Raw genomic sequence first — 17,356 nt, 5'->3', positions numbered from 1 at the left:
GTCACAACTTTAAGTGGCTTAAAGAATTGTCCATATTCAATCTGGCCAGCTGATAGGTTCTGTCAGGTCACAGAGGAAGCTGTAAGCACCCCTTTGCAAGAACATCACTTCCGGGACTATGCTTGCTAACCCATGACATTATTACAAATACTTCATGTCTTTAAGACCTCAGATTTAATCAGTAATTTTCCCATTATTTCTTGTGGTGCAAAACCAAAATTGTAAGAAACAAACTACTCCACCAGTAGGGATAGAGAAGCAGATAATACCAAATTATTTCTAGTCATTATCATCTGTCTGCTGGACTTCTCATCCTTGTTATCCCAGAGATGCTAGCTCAGGAACAGCTGCAGTAAATACAGAAACTAGGATTTTCCTTGGGCTGGATCCCTTTTTGAAACTTCCATTTCTTTCCTACTTGATTACCAGCTGCAAGGCACCAAAGTCCTTTGTTTGTTTGTTGTCTAGGACAGGCCAGTGGTTCATCTTTCCAATGAATCATTGCTTGTGAAATGGAATTGGGGCAGTTCTTAGTGCACCAGGGGTATTAACCAGAAATGTAATTGAGGGCTCGATGCCAAATGGAAACAGCTTTCAGCAGAAGCTGAGACTTCGGTGCCCCAAGTAATTGTGAAAGCCTGAGTTGTACTCCAGTAATGAGGACAGAGTGAAGGTAAAGGTGGTGGCATGGTGGCTGCCTACAGAGGTGTTGGGGTAAAACAAGAACGATCTGTTTGATCCAAGAGGCATTTTTCCCCTCTCTCACGCCTTCTTGACTCACTGCTGACACATCTCTACCTGTGAAGCCACTGCAGTGTCTGTGCTGTTCAGACGTCTGAATTTGCAGTCAGTCCCTTGAAAGGCTGTTCTCTCAACAGCCATTACCAAGGGTATGAAGAACATTAAAGTGCAGGTGCCTTTGCTGGAGCTGAAGGAACCCTGCAGGTTTCTTTTTGAGGAAATTTGACATCAGTGGTTTCAGTTGATCTTGTTCAAGTCTTCCATGTTTTTGAAGAAAGCATCAATATTTGGGTTGTGGAACTTTTGGGTGTAAAGACTGCTGGGTGAATCAGGAAATGAGACATTGAAAGGTAAACAGGTGGAATGGAGAAGATAAAATACCTAAAGGAATAAGATGTCTTTGGAGAAAGAAGTTTGAATTGGTGTAGCTGGGGAATGGATACCATTGAAAGGGGTACAGGCAGAAGCTAAAGGTGATTCACTGCAGACATCAGGGAAGAAGTGCTGAAATTATGTATGTCTGGGATGTTTTGATGAAAAGAATTGAAGCTGATACTGAGGCTCTTGGCCTGCTTATTGCCCATAAAGAATATGAAATTCTGGAGAAGGCTCCATCACAAGCTATTTAGGTTATTTGGGATAAGATTGAGGCAGAGCTGAAGCCTGGCTTGGAGAGAGTTTTCATGCTGAGTTTTCCCAAAGAATATTTCATTTGAGCTCTGCTTTCATTGCACTCCTTGATTTTGCAAGCAGAAATGAGAACAAAGAAACAAACCCTTGAAAATGGAGCTCATCAGGCCAAATTTTGGTGTTGGCAGTATTGGCATCTGCTACTGCATTTGTATCTGATGTTAAAATCTTGGCCCTTAGCCTGTGAGCAGCAGTTTATGACCATCCTGGATAGAGTTCAGAGCTATGCTAAGTGGTTCAATTTGAAAGACATTTTTCAATTACAGAAAAACAATTTGGGGAAGAGGTTCTGTTCAGAAGTACTTGCTGAAATTCCATTTATGCAGCCTGGCATGGTTGCTTTGGTTATGTTGCTAAAGCCCTTGTGAAACCAAACCAACTCCATGGCAAATGTATTACATGAAGAAATCAGGGGCTGAATCTGAATCAAACATAAGAATTAACAAATAGATAGATAGATAGATAGATAGATAGATAATGGGACTCAGAGAGGTTGGATATTGAAGTGGAGCCTGGTTTTTCCCTTCAGTAGTTGCTGCAATCAGAAATTCAGCCGAGCATTTCCAGCTTTGAGAAACTCTAGAACCAGATGGGAGCCCCGTTTTAAAACAAATGTCATTTATTGAAGCTGCATCAATTTGCAGCTTTAACTCAAAGGCAGATCTGGACTCACAGTGGAAAGAAAGAACAGACACAATGGTCTAATGGAAATGTCAAATTAATTGAATCATAGAGGTTATTAAAAGTTAATAACAAACATTAACACTATTAGGCAATCATCCATTCACCTGGAGCATACAGATGAAAGAGATCTGTATCCAGGGAAATAGAATCACAGGAGTACAAGGTCATATTTGAAACAAAGGCTCTCCCAATAAGGAGGAACACAACGTAACCCACAACTTCCTTGTGCACAAAATAAGATCCTGGGATTCTGCCCTAAGATCACTGTTTGAATTCTTTGTGTATAAATGAGAAGAAATACAAAGGCTGAGGTTTCTTTCTTGAGACGTGGCTGATAATCCTCTCCCACCATGTGGCCAAAGATTTTCTTGGGCAGGGCCTGGGTCTGTGCTGGCCCAAAACACATGGCACTGCAAGAGTAAGGCTTGTGTTCTGACAACGAAAATTGTGCATTTTAATAGCTCAGGTTAATTCCTGTGATTCCTCACAGGACTATGTCAGGACAGTAGTAATAAGCAACTTCCAATTAAGAATAATACAGAAGGCATTTAAATTCTGGCTGGAGGATGGACTTTGCAAGTGATTTTCTGTACCATCATTTTTTGTCTCATCAGAATAGTCATGTATGTGATTTAGTAATCCAGGAGTTACAGGAGCCTGGCTGCATTGATATGCTGGTTAGGAAGCTAAATGACAAAGATGTTATTTGGAAATTGTCAAAAGAACATGTAACTCACAAAAAATGTTCAAACCAGTTTTTCAAGTTGGAAATGTGTCAGGAAAAGAGCAGGTTTAGTGTGGAGCTGGAAGTGGGGAAAGGATGTGTTATCCTGATGGATGGATGGATGGAAGGATAGATGGATGGATGGATGGATGGATGGATGGATGGATGGATGGATGGCCATGGGACCACCTGGGGCACAGGTGAGAAAGTGAAGAATAAGGAGCGTGGAGTAAAGAACTGGAGTGATGCAGAAGAGGACATAGAAGAATCAGGCTAGACTGAGAACAACATCTGCAGGAAAGTGCTGAGCTTCAGTACAAGAAGAAGGAAAATTATTGCTGGAGAAGGAAAAGAGCTATTAGAGCACAGCATATGTTTCCAAAGAAAGGGAGAACAGCAAAATATTCACCAGCTTTTTGGGTAAATCAGGAGGAGACAGGGAGGTTGCAGAAAATTACATATTTAGATATGAAAGCTGTGCATTGGGATTTGCATTCAATTCTTCTCAGACCTTACAAGCTAGTATTACCTCCTATCACTGTAGGTTTGCCAAAATATAAAAGCAATGAGAAAAGATAATACAGTGGTGGAGGAGAACTGCAGTCTTCCTTCTTTTGGAGACCATGACAGCCTAAGTATTAGCCAGAGTAATCCAGCAGATGAAAAAGGTGGATGCCTCTATTTGACAGGGTTGCTTCGGAAACCTGGATTTAAATGAGAATAATTTAATCTACCTATGCTTATGCAGTCCTAGGAAAGGGATAGATTGGATTTACAAAGCCCTACCTCCACAATTTTCGTGTGTAACTGGCTCTATGAGCACAGGAAACAGCAACTAACGTGTCCAAGCAATCAGTAAGGTTGCAAATGGCAAGTTCAAGGAAAAGGAGCACAGTTCAAGGGATTTGCAGTTAGATTTTATATCTTAATCTAATATATCAGAAACTACTTGGGTCTAACAGGACATTTTAATTTTGGAAACTGTTGCACATCACAGACTTAGGCTTGAAAGAGCAGCAAGTCTGCAAGGTCTGAGACAAACTCATTCAGACTTGACCTATGCTGGCTTCTCAGGCAAGGGATGAATAATCCATAAAGAATTAAAAATTTTTTTTGGCTGTGAATAAAAGCAGCAATGTCCCAGTCAGTCCAGGACAGCAAGTGAAACACAATTCATATCTTTCAGACACTTAAAGCACAGGAGTCAAAAGCTGAAAACCTTGGCAGGGACCACTGCAAGGAGCTGCCTTCAAAGCACCATAAATCTGCAAAGCAACTGAAGTACCCTACAATTACCTTTGTTGTTTATTTAACTATCACTTAGCTGTAGTATGACAAGATATTCTGTGTATACTCAAAGCCATCAGAGCTGTATTAGCTGGGGATTCCTTTTCAGCACTCCCTAGCTCCGTCCCATTACCTCACCATAGATTTTTATTGGATGCTGTCCAGCAGTTCAGCATTAGTGTCATAAATACCGTGATGACAGACGGCGTTTGTTACCCCGACAGCAGCATCCATTCCAGGCAGCAGGAGCAGCCAGCCCACACTCCCTGCTCGGTTTGGCCATTCCCTGAGGACAGGTGAGGGGATTTTGTATCCAGGGGGGTGATGCTGTGTGTTATCCTCCAAGGTTCAGTCGATGCCTTGTGTGCACACAGAGCCAGCAGATCTGCTGCTGCCTTGCATCACTTCTAAGGTCTCTTCCAACCTGACCCATTCTGTGATTCTTTATGATTTTTTTAAGAATGGACAAGCTGTAGGAGTTCCCACCCCAGTCAGCCTAAAGAGATGAGCTGAACAAAGTGGTGATTCAGTTTCTGTTGTGGATGGGGAGCTGAGGCCCGGGGAAATTAAATGAACTGGGCTGTCAGGCAGCAAGGCACTTATTGGAACTGATCTCCAAACTTGTCCTACCTCTGCCTCAGCCACAACTCTGTTGATTCTCCAGTAATGCTCTTGCGGGCTGTTCATGGATTCACACATTAAAAAGTTATTAGGTTCCTGCAGCAAATGTTCTTTGGCAATTAAACCACTAAAGACCTAAATTTTTGTTCTGCTCTCTGTGAGCAGAAACTCTGGGAGCATCAGTACAGTCACTTAAAGCTACACAACATTCATCTATGGTTCCTGGTGGCTTACCTGACTCATACCACCTGGAAGTACATGCTTTGCTTATCACACTGTTTGTTCTTGGAATGGGGTTTCCTAAATCCATCAACCGTGTGGCTTCTGTCACACCGTGTGATCAATTGGACTGCTGCTAGTAGCAGAGACTTCTACCTATCAGCAGCACCTTGATCTGGGGGCTATAAAATCTTCCTTAACAGCTCTTCATTTATTTTTCTTTGCATCCAAGTGGAATGCTAGAACAGGAAAGATACAAAAAGGGCTATCCCAGGATAATTATTTGCCCAGGAACACTTTGTTCACTGTCACTGGGGGACAACAGCCAAGCAGGAGCAGGATTATAGATGCTCTTCTCCCTGTGAAGGGAGTGCCATAAACAGTTGAAGACCAGGGACTGTTCTGGTCTGATTTACTCTTGTTCTTCTCTCAGTTTCATTTTAATATTGAATCAAAAGAGTTTTGCATTACAGAAAACTCACTGCCCACCAAGCTCATTTGCTCCATGAGTATACCTAAAGACAAAAGGGTCCTGGCACAGAGAGGTTTATTTTAAGCAGCTGAGTTTCACCTACGCCTGTCACTGAGTAATTGTTACACCTACTACAGCTCCCCTCTGCAAAAAAAAAAAAAAACAAAAAACCAAAAAATCTCACAGAAGACCGAAAAAAAAAAAAAAAAACCAAAAAACCAAAAAATCTCACAGAAGACAGTTTAAGAAAACACTATATAAGCTTTGTAAAACATAAAGGCTTCATTTTACGTATAGAACTCCATGGGTAAGTGAGCCAGCTAACCTCTACGATAGATTTATACCAACAGCATTTTCTGGCATGGGACTCCAAGGGCATAAAAGTCAGGATTTCACAGTAGTATAAGGCTAATGATTAAAGTATGTGTGATGGTAGTCACAGTAACGGCCCCGAACAGGGAAGCACCCGCCTTTCTCTTAGGTGTTCTGACAGCCTGATATTAAAGACCTGCAAGTGTCAGAAGATGTAGGAAATCAACTGGCCTCTCTGACAGATTTTACAGCACAGTGTTTGTGCTGTCACGGCAGTGAATATGACAGCCCAAGGAATGACAGTAATAGGAATGTTTAGTTAAGGGAATAGCCGAACAGAGATGCCACTGTTGACAATAACATGTTTAAGTTAAAGGGAGACTCTTGGAGCTTGTACTTGGAGAAGATTTTATTAAGCCCAGTTTTCTACTTCTGGGTTTTTGTTTTGTTTTCAGAGTCTTCCTGTGTGTCTGTCTGTCTGTCTGGTTTTACTACCATGGTGAAATACTATTTAGTTGTAATGTGGAAGAAAGATAAAAGTCACTCTGCAATGTTGGTTCACTTGTATCATTGTGACAGTGTAGGCAAGATTGAAGGCTGCACTGATTAAGATTTAAAATCTCCAATTTTTTTTATCCTGGAAGTTTTACAAACAAACAAAAAAACCCCAACTTGAGTTGGGAGAGCTGAAATTTGAGACTAAGTGTGGCATTGAGCCCCATCTATTTGACTACCTAAAAATGAGATAATTTGTTCAAGCTAGCCATGGAGTAAACAGAGAGTAGGGACATGCACGACACATTTTATCCCACTCATCTCTTTCCAGTCACCAGAGAAGATGCCCAGACAGCTACAGCAGATGGGATACAGCACAGTCAGGAGGGGAACCTCAGGCTAAGCTGGAGGCACACACAGCACAAGCCAAGCCTGGCTTTCCAGCCACCTCAGCAGGGCCCACACCACATGAACCTCCATCTCCCAGGAGCATCGTGTAGCAAAGGACTTGGCTTGACAGAAACCAGAATCCACGTACATTAGATCATCATCTAAGCTTGAAATAATAATGCTAACAAGAAACTAGCTTTAAGGACAAAACAGAAGTGTTTCGTGATCTTACTTGCTAGGAAAGACTGATGAGTGCAAAAAGCATTAGGAATACACAATGTTTAGCCAGAGCTGCTCTCATCTGGGCTCGTAACAACACTGAACCTCTTTAAGGAGCATATTCAGAGGTAAAACACTTAAGCAGAACATTTTGAGGCAAAGCAAAATAAATATTACTTTCCCTCAAAAGTGCTTTTTCTCTGAAGCAGTATTTTTCATGACTCCTACTTAAACTCTGGAAGTAAACTGAAGTTTGGCTTCGAGGTCTGCGTCCACCTCCATCTCAGGCTTTGATCACCTGCAGCAGTTATTAGCTGTGGTGTAAGAACTGGCTCTGGGGGTCAAGAGATTTGTATAAAAAAAAGAAAGTGCTAATTACAGTCCATTCCAATAAGCTTAGAAATATAGCAGAGGCAAGTCCATTATCTCAGAGTTAATAGGGTTACAAAATGTTGACGATGCATACAGTCTGCTTTGCTATCAAATGCTACTGAAATTATGGATTGTTGCCACAGCATGAGAGTTGCACCAAATGATTAAGACTTGGGTTTAATAGAGGTCATTGCCTATGTAAGTCTGGCTTTCGATGGTATTTAAGCCCCTGGATGGATACAGGTGTCTAGGTTCATTTGCAGATGCTCAGGTTTACACGTCTGCCAGCAGTGCAAGTTAGGGAATTTTCTTTAAAAATGTCTTTGAGGTGCCTTCTTGGAAGTCCTGCATGGGATTGAGTGTCACCCAGCTTGAGCTGTCTGAGAAGGAGCTGTGGAGGTCCTTCTGTAGTCAGCATGCAGAGCCGGCCACCTGCTGTCCCAGAGAGGCAGGGAGCTCCTGGGAAAAGGGAGTTTTTCCTCCCTGGTAACTGCAGGAGGAGCCTGGATGAACTGAATCCACTGTGGGATGGCAAGGTCAGATGAAATGAATCCCACTCCGTGTCAAAAAGCGATTACACATCTGGTCATTCCCTTAGAGTTAATGGAAAGGATGATGCATATGCTGTCCAAGGGAAAAATAAATCAGTGTTCACATCCCAGTCTCATCTTCTGTAACACAAGCATATCCATCTCACCACTTGAGAAAGGGAGGAGGATCAGGGAGGCTTTAACTGAATGACTGCAGGCATCTCAAAGTGGGGAAAAGCAAAGGAGCAGAGCATTAATACAAAGGTTATCTTCTATTCTCTGAATGTTTTTAAACCAGTGTTTCCATTAGTCAGAGCTATGTTCCTGCACACCTGAAATTTTTCATCTCTATACACCACTCACCTTCACTGAATTCTTAAAAGTGAGATATAGCAATGCCTTAAACACATACAGCTGCAGCCAAGTAAGAAATTCAGAGCAAAGCATGTTTTTGCACCCAAATCTGTATTCAGGGACCTTACTTGTAGCAGAAGCTAGAATAATTTTCAATTTGTGGTGACAGAAATTTGCTGTGACTTAATTTTTCTCATTTTCTCATCAGTAAGTATTATTTGTCTTAATGAAAGTTTTTATTTAATGTAAGTGTGACTCTTCAAACACCGAGAAAACAGCTAATGTGTCCTGGAGATAGTGTTACTTGCAGTACAGTACTTGGCATGCTGCTTCCAATATATAAGTTTAACAGAAGAGGAAAGCTTGTTCTTCAGAACAAGATCTGAATGTGAACTGTAACCATGCTCTGGAGCATTTGCCATCACATAAAAAGTCTTTCAGAAAGTTCCTTTGCAAGCAGAGGTTCAGCTTGGCAACTCCTGCAGATAATTTTATGGTGATTTATTCCTTTTTGAAGAGCATCAGATGATACTGATCTTTCCTCTTTTCCTCTGTTGCTTTCTTAAAATGTGACATTTTTGTCATGTTGTTGCCCTGGGCAGCACAAGCACAACTGCAGCAGCTCCAGTACTGATGTCACCTTCTTGGGAGTTTCTCAGCCAACCTGTTACTGCCCTGCCGGGGCTCCTGGCAGCTCCCTGTGGATGCAGTGTCACTCAACACCTCCCCTTCAGTGGTGATTTAAAAACCAAATGCTGCCTTTCGGAATTTTTGATTTCAGAACAGCTTGGTGGGCCCGAGGTCCCGCACTCGGTAGCAATCCAAGGATTTTTGCCAGGATGGCTTGGTTCTTCCTCATCCATTTTTTACCTCAAGGTAGATTCCCTTGGAAACACAGACCTACACATGTGCCCACATACAGGTATTCTAGGTAACACTGAGAGCTAGACAAGTGCCTTCCTATTATATGCATAAAAATACTCTTCTTTGACAGACATTTTCATTTCAAAACTCCAGTCCTAGACAGAAGGTATTTTCCTTTTATTCTCAATACCTTATTTTTAAAATATTCAACATGCCTCATTAACACATCCAGAAAGGTTTTAACATCTTGAAGACTCTGCTTCAAAAGTTTCTGCTTTAATACTTTTTGCTTTGTTTTGAAACTACTTTAAAAATCCAAAATGCTACCAAAAAGGCCAACTAAAATGTAATATAAACAAGCTCAAGTCCAGCTGAAAGGGAGCTTTACAGTAATGGTCTGAGTCTAGAAATCCTTATAAAAAGGATTAAAGTTCTTTTATATAAAGGATTTTCTTCTATCAGATAAATGCTTTCTTTGCTCAGAGTAACTTTCTGGTGATTTCTTGCTTGAAAAAGGATTTGTCGAGTTCTGAGATCTGTTTAAGCTCTGGGAATAATGCCCCTTCATCTAGGTCACAGTTCCACAGAGCAGGAAGTTAAGAGAAGCCCTCTTTTTCCATCGGCCAGACATTACTCCACGCCTCTACTCTTTGGAGGGAAGTGCATCAGGCCACATCCCTCTCCACACTCATTTATCAGCCAGGCCAAATGTCTACATGCTGATTTTTAAAGATGTGAATTGAATTTCTGCTAACACACTGCTTGGGTAATTTGAGGTTTTTCTGTGTTCCAGGGGAATCACTTTCCAACTTTGTAAATGTCTATTGCATAATTTGTCTCAGAAGCTTCTCTGCATTGACTTTCCTGTTACTACCTTTTTACGATCCTTGGATCTAGGACACCTGCACTATATGGCCGTACTCAGCCTGAAAAGCTGCCTTCCTGTTTAGGAGGCCTGACTGTTGCTGTCCTGCTGAGAGCCAAACAGAAGTGAATTGGCTCATTCTAAGATCTTGTGCTGTAAGTCCTTGTTGCAGTAGTGACTCTTTGTGATGCCCTGATCCTGCCTCATTTGAGCACATGATTGCACTGAGTTGAATGACTTCACATGCACAAGGTGAGTCACGAGCTTAAGTGCACTCTGAGATGAGCTAATTTTCCCTAATATACTTTGCCAAATCTATGTCTATTTAAATACTTCTGAGAAAGGGGAAAGAAAAAAGTCACTAGAGAGAATGACAAAAGGATTTTATTTTGGTAGCAGTCTATTAAACACCTGTATCAGCAGATTCTTGGACGTCTTCTCTCTTTCCCAGCTTGCCTTTTGGCCTCCATTACTGAGAATATTTAGTGAATTGCTGCAAGTGAATTACAAACTGCTCAAGATTATTCTTCTATGCCCTCTCTCTTGAAAGATCTAGAGTGTGAAGACAAAGGGAGGAGGGGCACCACCATTATTTCCACGAGAATATTTAGGAGGTTTTACTCACATATGAGAACAGACGACTTAAAATAATGTCTAAAAAGTGCATTCCTAAGCAAAACGTAGTGTACAAGAAATAGTTGTTATATTTGTTGAAAGCTGTTTATAGAACAAAAACAACTGTCCGCCATCTATCATATGTTGAAATCAGTTGCCTGGTAAATAACGTTCTGCTTAGTGTGACAGTAATGAAGAATTTTATCTACAGCCACTGCAATCATAGTTTGCAGCCCTTGTAAATATTCCATCTACTTTTATGTAGCCAAGCACATTAACTGTTAGCCAGACTACTAAACGGAGGGACTGGGTATTTTTGCCTTTCATACCTCACCTGAGAGGTGCCCAGTTCATAGGAGACTTCAGGCTGAGGGATCCTCATGATGATGCAAATGGTTGCAGCTCCAGTAATGACAAAAGACCTTAATTCAGAGGGAATGTAATCCATTAGGGCTGTGCAATTTATAACATTATCATGAAGAGACATTCTTTTGAAAAGGGAACAGGAAAGAAAACATGTTTGATGCAATGTGTTACGTAAGGAATTGGCAGCCTTTGGTAAGTAAGGTTCAAAAAAAACCACTTCTCTTAAAATATATTCCACTGACTAACAATCATGTACCAAAATTAAGGTAAATTACATTCTGACAATTCTTGAACAGAGTTTAAAAGTTCTGAGTAACGACATTGGTTGAACCATTAATGTAAGTCCTTAAAATACAAGTAGTTTCTTGATACCTTCCACTTTGGGTCATCTCTCTTTGGAAAAAAACCCACACAACAAAACCAGATGCTGCTCTACATGCATAGGAGAAATCAATGGATGGGATCAATATTCCCTCCACAGGTAATAAATGCTGAGAAGCATTTCTGTCTATCCAAATTGATCCTAGAGAATTCTTTAAATTGGTTCTGATGTGTATAAAAACCATTTCCCTATTGATCAAAGCTTTTCTTGCTTGCTTTCTTTGATATGTTACTTCATCTCTGCTATCAGGAATGGTCTCATGCAGTTATGATAAACAGAATTTCTTCAAGCCACGCAAGGTTTTTTTTAATTTAAACCCAGAAGTAGCTGGGTTTGTCTTTGAAGGTGGATGCTTTGCTTACAGTTAGGCAGTGCAATTAATTTTTAAATTGGGGAAGCGATCACATCGGAATTATTTGCAAGGAAGTCTAAAGTAACTGCTGTACTGCTAGTAGAAGCAACTGCCCAAATCCTGCTCCTCAACTACTCTGTTGTCTGTGAGAGGAGGAGCTGCTGGAGCAGTGAAGAGAGGTTTTGATCTGTCACTGTCCTTGTTCTGCTGGAGAAGAAGAGTTGGCCTGAGTTGCTGAGTCTATGGAAAATATTACTGGAAGCGAGCAAACAGTGCCAGTTATCAGGAAGAATGTCTCAGCCTGATGTGCCTGGGGAGCTGTGGAGTTTGTGACTTTGGTTACAACACTATTTTATTAGCACTGAAGAAGCTGCTAGACTACTCCAGAAACATGGAGTACCGGCAGGCTAAACCAGAACTTTTCAGAGTATTTTGATAATGGAATGTTACAGAATTAGTAAATTAGTTTGCCCAAAGAAAAGTTAAATGCTTTAATGGGCATATAAAAGGGCTCACCAGTGAGGAGTGGTGGTGGTTTGCTCCAAAGATGTCACAGTTTCCAGCTTTTTGGACATGTAAAACAGTATGTAGCATGGTCCTGGCAAGGTTTCACTCAAAATTCATTGTACAAAGACAGTAATCGTGGCTGTGATTTCTGTTAGGCTCTTATGAAATATAAATTGTCAAACTGTCTTTTGGCAAGTACAGGTTTTGTTCCTTTTACCCCAAGTAATTTGGAGCCATCAACCCAGCAAATTAATCTTGTCTAGTTCTGTCTTTTGAAGAAATGCAGTAACAAATTAGATTGCTTCAACACGCCTGCACTATTTTAAATTTATCCACCAGTTCAAATTAGGAGATGGATTTCATACTGTATTCACAGGAGGGGCTTTGGTTCCTTAGGATTTACACAGTGGCGTAGGTATGCAAAGTTCCTTGCAGATGAGAAGAAGCAGGATGCTTACTTATATCCAACACAACTGACCCTCAGTGAATGCAATAACTTTGCTTTTAAGTTCACATGTTTAGGTCAGTGCAGACACTCCAGTAAATTTGGTGAGTTCTTTGCTAGATTCCTGCTTTTGGCACTTTGTGGCTATGGCCCTTATCAAGCCCATAACTTTATGTACATTCTGGAAAATTTACAAGAACAGATTTTCAAACAAGATAATTCATTTTCTCCAGAGTGGGCTATGTGTCCTAAAAGTAAAAAAAAAAAAAAAAAAAAAAAAAAAAAAAAATTAAAATACTACTATCTCTGAGGTACTAAATGATTTTAGGGTTCAGTTCTGGTCTCAAAAAAATGTAGAGATACAGTTTTAGTAGCATGAATAGTTCTTCTAGAAGGGCATGGATGATTTTTATTGTTCTAAGTACAAACGTGTTTCCAACCCAAACAACTGCACTGCATTTGTCATTAATCAATGCCAAAATCCAAGAGCATTGCCAGTCTGGAGACAAGAACAGAGCTTTTTTTTGTAGGACACTGGGACTGGAAACCTGCAGCAGTACTTAATTCCAGTGCTGGGGAAAAAAAAGGAGCTGAAAGTGCAGTGATTCCTCAGAGCAAATTCAGTCTGGTCCAAGAAGGTGACTGTCCAGAGATTCCAGATTCTGGCTGCCCTGCAGCTCCTGGCTGAAATGGGATTCAGATGAGCATTTTCATGGAAACCCTGTGTTTCACCATCCCCTGGGGGGTAGTTTGGAGTCTGGCTTGGCTCCACATTTCTCTGTGGGTCCCAAAGGAAGGACGGAAGCCTGAGGTTTACATATGGAGTAAGCAGCATCAGCCAAGTACATTTTAGTGCACAAATAGTTTTTTCTCAGCTAAATTGTCATCCCTCATAAGGATTCTTTGCACAGAAGTTGTTTGTACCTTTAATTGGCTTTGCTACCTTTCTTTACCTTTTCCAACTCATTGCATCCTATTTGAAGCAAGTGGCCAGATGGTCAGAGCTTATGTTATTCTAAGGACATAATAGGGGTACATCAGAAAAATTAGTACTTGTGTTCTAGCAATGGGCAACAGCAACTCAGCTGTGATTAGTACAAAGGCTGCTACTGTAGGGTCTCTTTGTGGTGGCAATGTGCTTTGTCATCACTCTTTGTCTGCCAGGTTGAGGAAGAAGGCTGAGCTCAGGATTGGCATGAGGCCAGCCAGAGCAAAGCTTCCCTTTAGCTCCCCGTGTTGCCAAGTGCACCAACATATCCAGAGCAGGTTCTGGGAGCCTTGTGAGCTGGAGATCTAGAGGCTGGGAGATCTAGAGGTCAAGGTCTTGGAGACTTTGCATCTTCTAAGCAGAATCTGTTCATTCCAATGCGAATCAGCCTAACTGCTGGGTTCAGTGAGTTTGCATAGACCAGCCCCACCTGACAGATGGGTCAAAGGTATGACAAACAACCTATCTTCAGGCTTTTATCTTCTTCCAGTGTTATATCAAAGTGCCTTTGTTAGTGACAAGTAAGTATCCTTCATTAAAATACAGCTTTGCATCACAATTATGTAGTAGTTTTTGTTTGCTTTCCTAATTGGAGAACATTTTGAAAGAGCAATAAAACACAATTTGTTCCCTCTTCCCAAAATGAAACATCTCCTTTTGGAAGGAAGGAGGGAGTAAATTTACATTATAATGAGCAAATTGTTATGAGCCCGTAGATCAGTGCTGACATAAAGGGTGACAGAAATGAGATGTTGTCATTTTGTGCATTCCCCCTCACATGCATCTGCCTGTGCATCCTGCTGCTCCTGAGCCAGGAAGTGGCTGTACTCATGGTCAGCGATAGTAACACATCCTAACTCAGGGAAAAATCCCTCTGAAATGAATCATTCTTCACCAGGGCTGCCTAGAGCACCTCCATCCTTTCCCCAGTGAGCGCTAGCAATGAAGGCAGTGCAGTTTACTGCTGCACCTCCTAGTTGGTTGTTTTTTATTGACCCTCTCTATCTTCCTGTTGGCTTTGTCATTTCCCAGGACTGCTGGAATACTGGCATGGACTGACAGGATGAGTGCTCTGGTTTTGCTTCAAGCATGTGACTTACCTAGCAAAGCATTTAGAAAAATGCACGGTTGGGGTCTGCCCCTGCCCTGCTCAACCCAGAGAGTGAATGAGCTGAAACTTTGTCTCAGTTGTCACTCTGTCCTGCCCTTACTTTCTGGAAGTGGACTGCAGCTGTCCAAACCTTTTCTCCTGCCTGTCCCTCTCTGTAACAACTGGGTTCATTAGTGGTTTTGAGAAGCTGGAAGTGACATTAGCCCCCTGCCCAGCTGTTGTGGTGTCAGGGCTGCTGGAGAAATGGCATTTGTTTGGCTCCTGGAGAAGTCATCCAGCGATTGCCTGGAGAGTCTCGCTGCAAGTGCAATCCATATGCAATGCTTCTGTCAGCAAAGACTTGCTGGAGGGGAGTTTATAATAAATATTCACATCTGCTGCTTTGGACACTCTAATCCATCCTACAGATCTTTGCTGTGTCAGGCTTTGTTCTAGATGAAGAAGCCGGGTAGTTATAAAGGTTTGCAAATAGGGCATATTTATCATGGTTAGCTCTACTTCCTAGTTGCCTTCTTACACAAATATCCATGACCACACGAAGCATAAGTTGTGGTTAAATATTTTTGGTGCATTTGTAAGCTGTTTTAGACTACGTGTTTCTTTTGATAAATGGAGAAATGAAGCCATCAGATCTTCATGAGCAGAACAGAGAACATCATTGTTATGACCTAGTTTGAATGGAGGGACAGTATATGCCCTGGATAAACTGTGCATCACATAGGCACATCCAGGGCCCTAAATTGTTAAAACGGATAAATTCCTCCATGCTCACGTGTGTTGGGCAGTATGTTCCCACTGGCTATTTGGTGAATAACCTGAGTTATTAAAAATAGCAAAATATCTCCTGTTTTTCATCATCCTCCCAAAAAATGATGACCTTGGTGCCAGGTTGACTTTGTCAGTGTCAATATTAATTATTCTTCTTCTGGTGATGTCTTTGCTTTCAGAGAGAAAATCTCGATACATAAGAAGAGCTGTAATCATTTGAAGGGTATATTGAACTTGCTCCAAATAGAAAAAGGTGTTTGACCAAGATCACGAGTGACAGTACAGTGATCCCGTTGTTGTTAGGGCCACATCAGCTTTGAAATGAATGTATTGATTTTTTGTTTTGTTTTGGTTTTTGTTTTTTGTATGTGAAACTCATGATTATTATAGTTAATTTCTAAAGGACAATCTTTATCTGGAGGCTGGGTAAGTAAGAGGCGTTTCAAACATATCACCAGCTATTACCTCTGCTTTTATTTAAGCAGGAATAATAATAAACTTATAAACACATCCTGCTTCCTTAGGAGTGTTGAAAACTGAGTCCATTTGATTTGCAAAAAAGCACATGGAAACTGAGAACTCCTTAGAATCTTTTTTAGGTTTTCCTTTATTTTTTCTACTCTTAAACCCTGTTCTATACAAAGGATTTGATTATCGTCATTTTGTCCCATAAGGATATAAGGATATAAGGGGTCTGCAACTTCTTTGTGAGGAGGAGAGACAGACACTGACGTCTGCTCTGTGGGGACCAGTGACAGGACCTGAGGGAATGGCCTGGAGCTGTGTCAGGGGAGGTTTAGGTTGGACATTAGGAAAAGGTTCTTCCTCCAGAGGGTGGTTGGGCACTGGCACAGGCTCCCCAGGGAATGGTCACAGCACCAAACCTGACAAGAAGTCAAGAAGCATTTGGACAACATTCTTCAGCACATGGTGTGACCCTTGGGGTGTTCTGTGCAGGGCCAGGAGTTGGACTCGATGATACTTGTGGATCCCTTCCAACTCAGCAGATTCTGTGATTCTATCAAAATAGCCAGGCTCCTTGTGAGGAGAACATGAGGTCTGCAGACTGGCTTAATCGCTCCAAAATCCAATCTCATTGTGACTGATCTGTCCAACTTTCTGTTAATTTATCTCAGGAAACAGGAGTACACACACGTGTGGCTTTAAAGCCACCATCTCAAAACTTCCAGCGCTGCTCTCTTGTGTAGCCTTTGCCAACCTCAATGCCTTTGCTCTGTGTTTCAGGTGGCCTGGTGGCTCTGGCCAGCAGCGAGGCCTCCGTCAAGGTGCTGTGCCTGGCCGTGGGCCAGCTCTCCGTCCTGCAGGGCCCCAGGGTCGAGGTGCGCTGCGTGCGCTTCCATGGCCAGGATCACCTGCTCTCCGCAGGCACCGATGGCAGGGTTTGTCTCTGGACCCGAGCACAGTGACACACGTGGCCTTCATCGCCTTCTTTTTTTGCGGTTCGACAACAGCAACGCCGGCTTATAGGTTCATAGCTCGTGTTTGCACTGTTCGGGGAATATTTGCCCAAACGGAGCATTATTTAGCATTTTGTCCAAATAAACCCCTCAATTTCCCCTTCTTTCTGTTGTCACCGTGTTTTCCCCAACACCAAGAATCTCTCTTTTGGTGGTTTCTGGAGAAACAGCTTTACAATGACGCCTAATGCCAGCGCAGCCGAATTGCAGGGAGATTGATTTTTAATGTAGCGCAGCACGAGGCACAGGAGCCGGGGCGCCCCTTCCCCGGCGGAGCCCTGTAGGAAGATGAGGCGAAGTTTCCACAGTGCGGCCATGGGGAATGTTTTCCCGGACACCACCAGGGTAGCGGCGATGAGCCGGAGCTGGAGAGCGCGGAGGGGCTGAGGGAAGCGCCAACCTGCGGATCCGAGGGGAACCGGGCTGAGAGGAGCTCCAACCCGTGGATCCGAGGGGAGCCCCAGCCGGTGGATCTGAGGGGGGGGCGGGGCCGAGAGGAGCTGGG

The 17,356-nt window shown here is 42.2% G+C and overlaps 1 protein-coding gene across 3 annotated transcripts in view; it reads left to right on the top strand.

Moving 5' to 3' along the window:
- Positions 1 to 16,955, top strand: part of SPAG16 (sperm associated antigen 16) — a 359,185-nt gene extending 342,230 nt beyond the window's left edge. For all 3 annotated transcript variants that reach the window (XM_017747132.1, XM_017747131.1, XM_008643578.2), the window contains one exon: positions 16,619 to 16,955. In XM_017747132.1, the coding sequence (XP_017602621.1) occupies positions 16,619 to 16,800 (182 nt within the window). In that variant the 3' untranslated portion in view covers positions 16,801 to 16,955. The remainder of the gene's footprint in view (positions 1 to 16,618) is intronic.
- Positions 16,956 to 17,356: the final 401 nt, after the last annotated feature.

The sequence above is a fragment of the Corvus brachyrhynchos genome, unplaced genomic scaffold (genome assembly GCF_000691975.1).
Source record: "Corvus brachyrhynchos isolate BGI_N302 unplaced genomic scaffold, ASM69197v1 scaffold671, whole genome shotgun sequence".
NCBI classification, from domain to species: Eukaryota; Metazoa; Chordata; class Aves; order Passeriformes; family Corvidae; genus Corvus; species Corvus brachyrhynchos.
The sequence above is the reverse complement of the archived record's forward strand: the minus strand, read 5'-3'. Positions and strand labels throughout refer to the sequence as shown.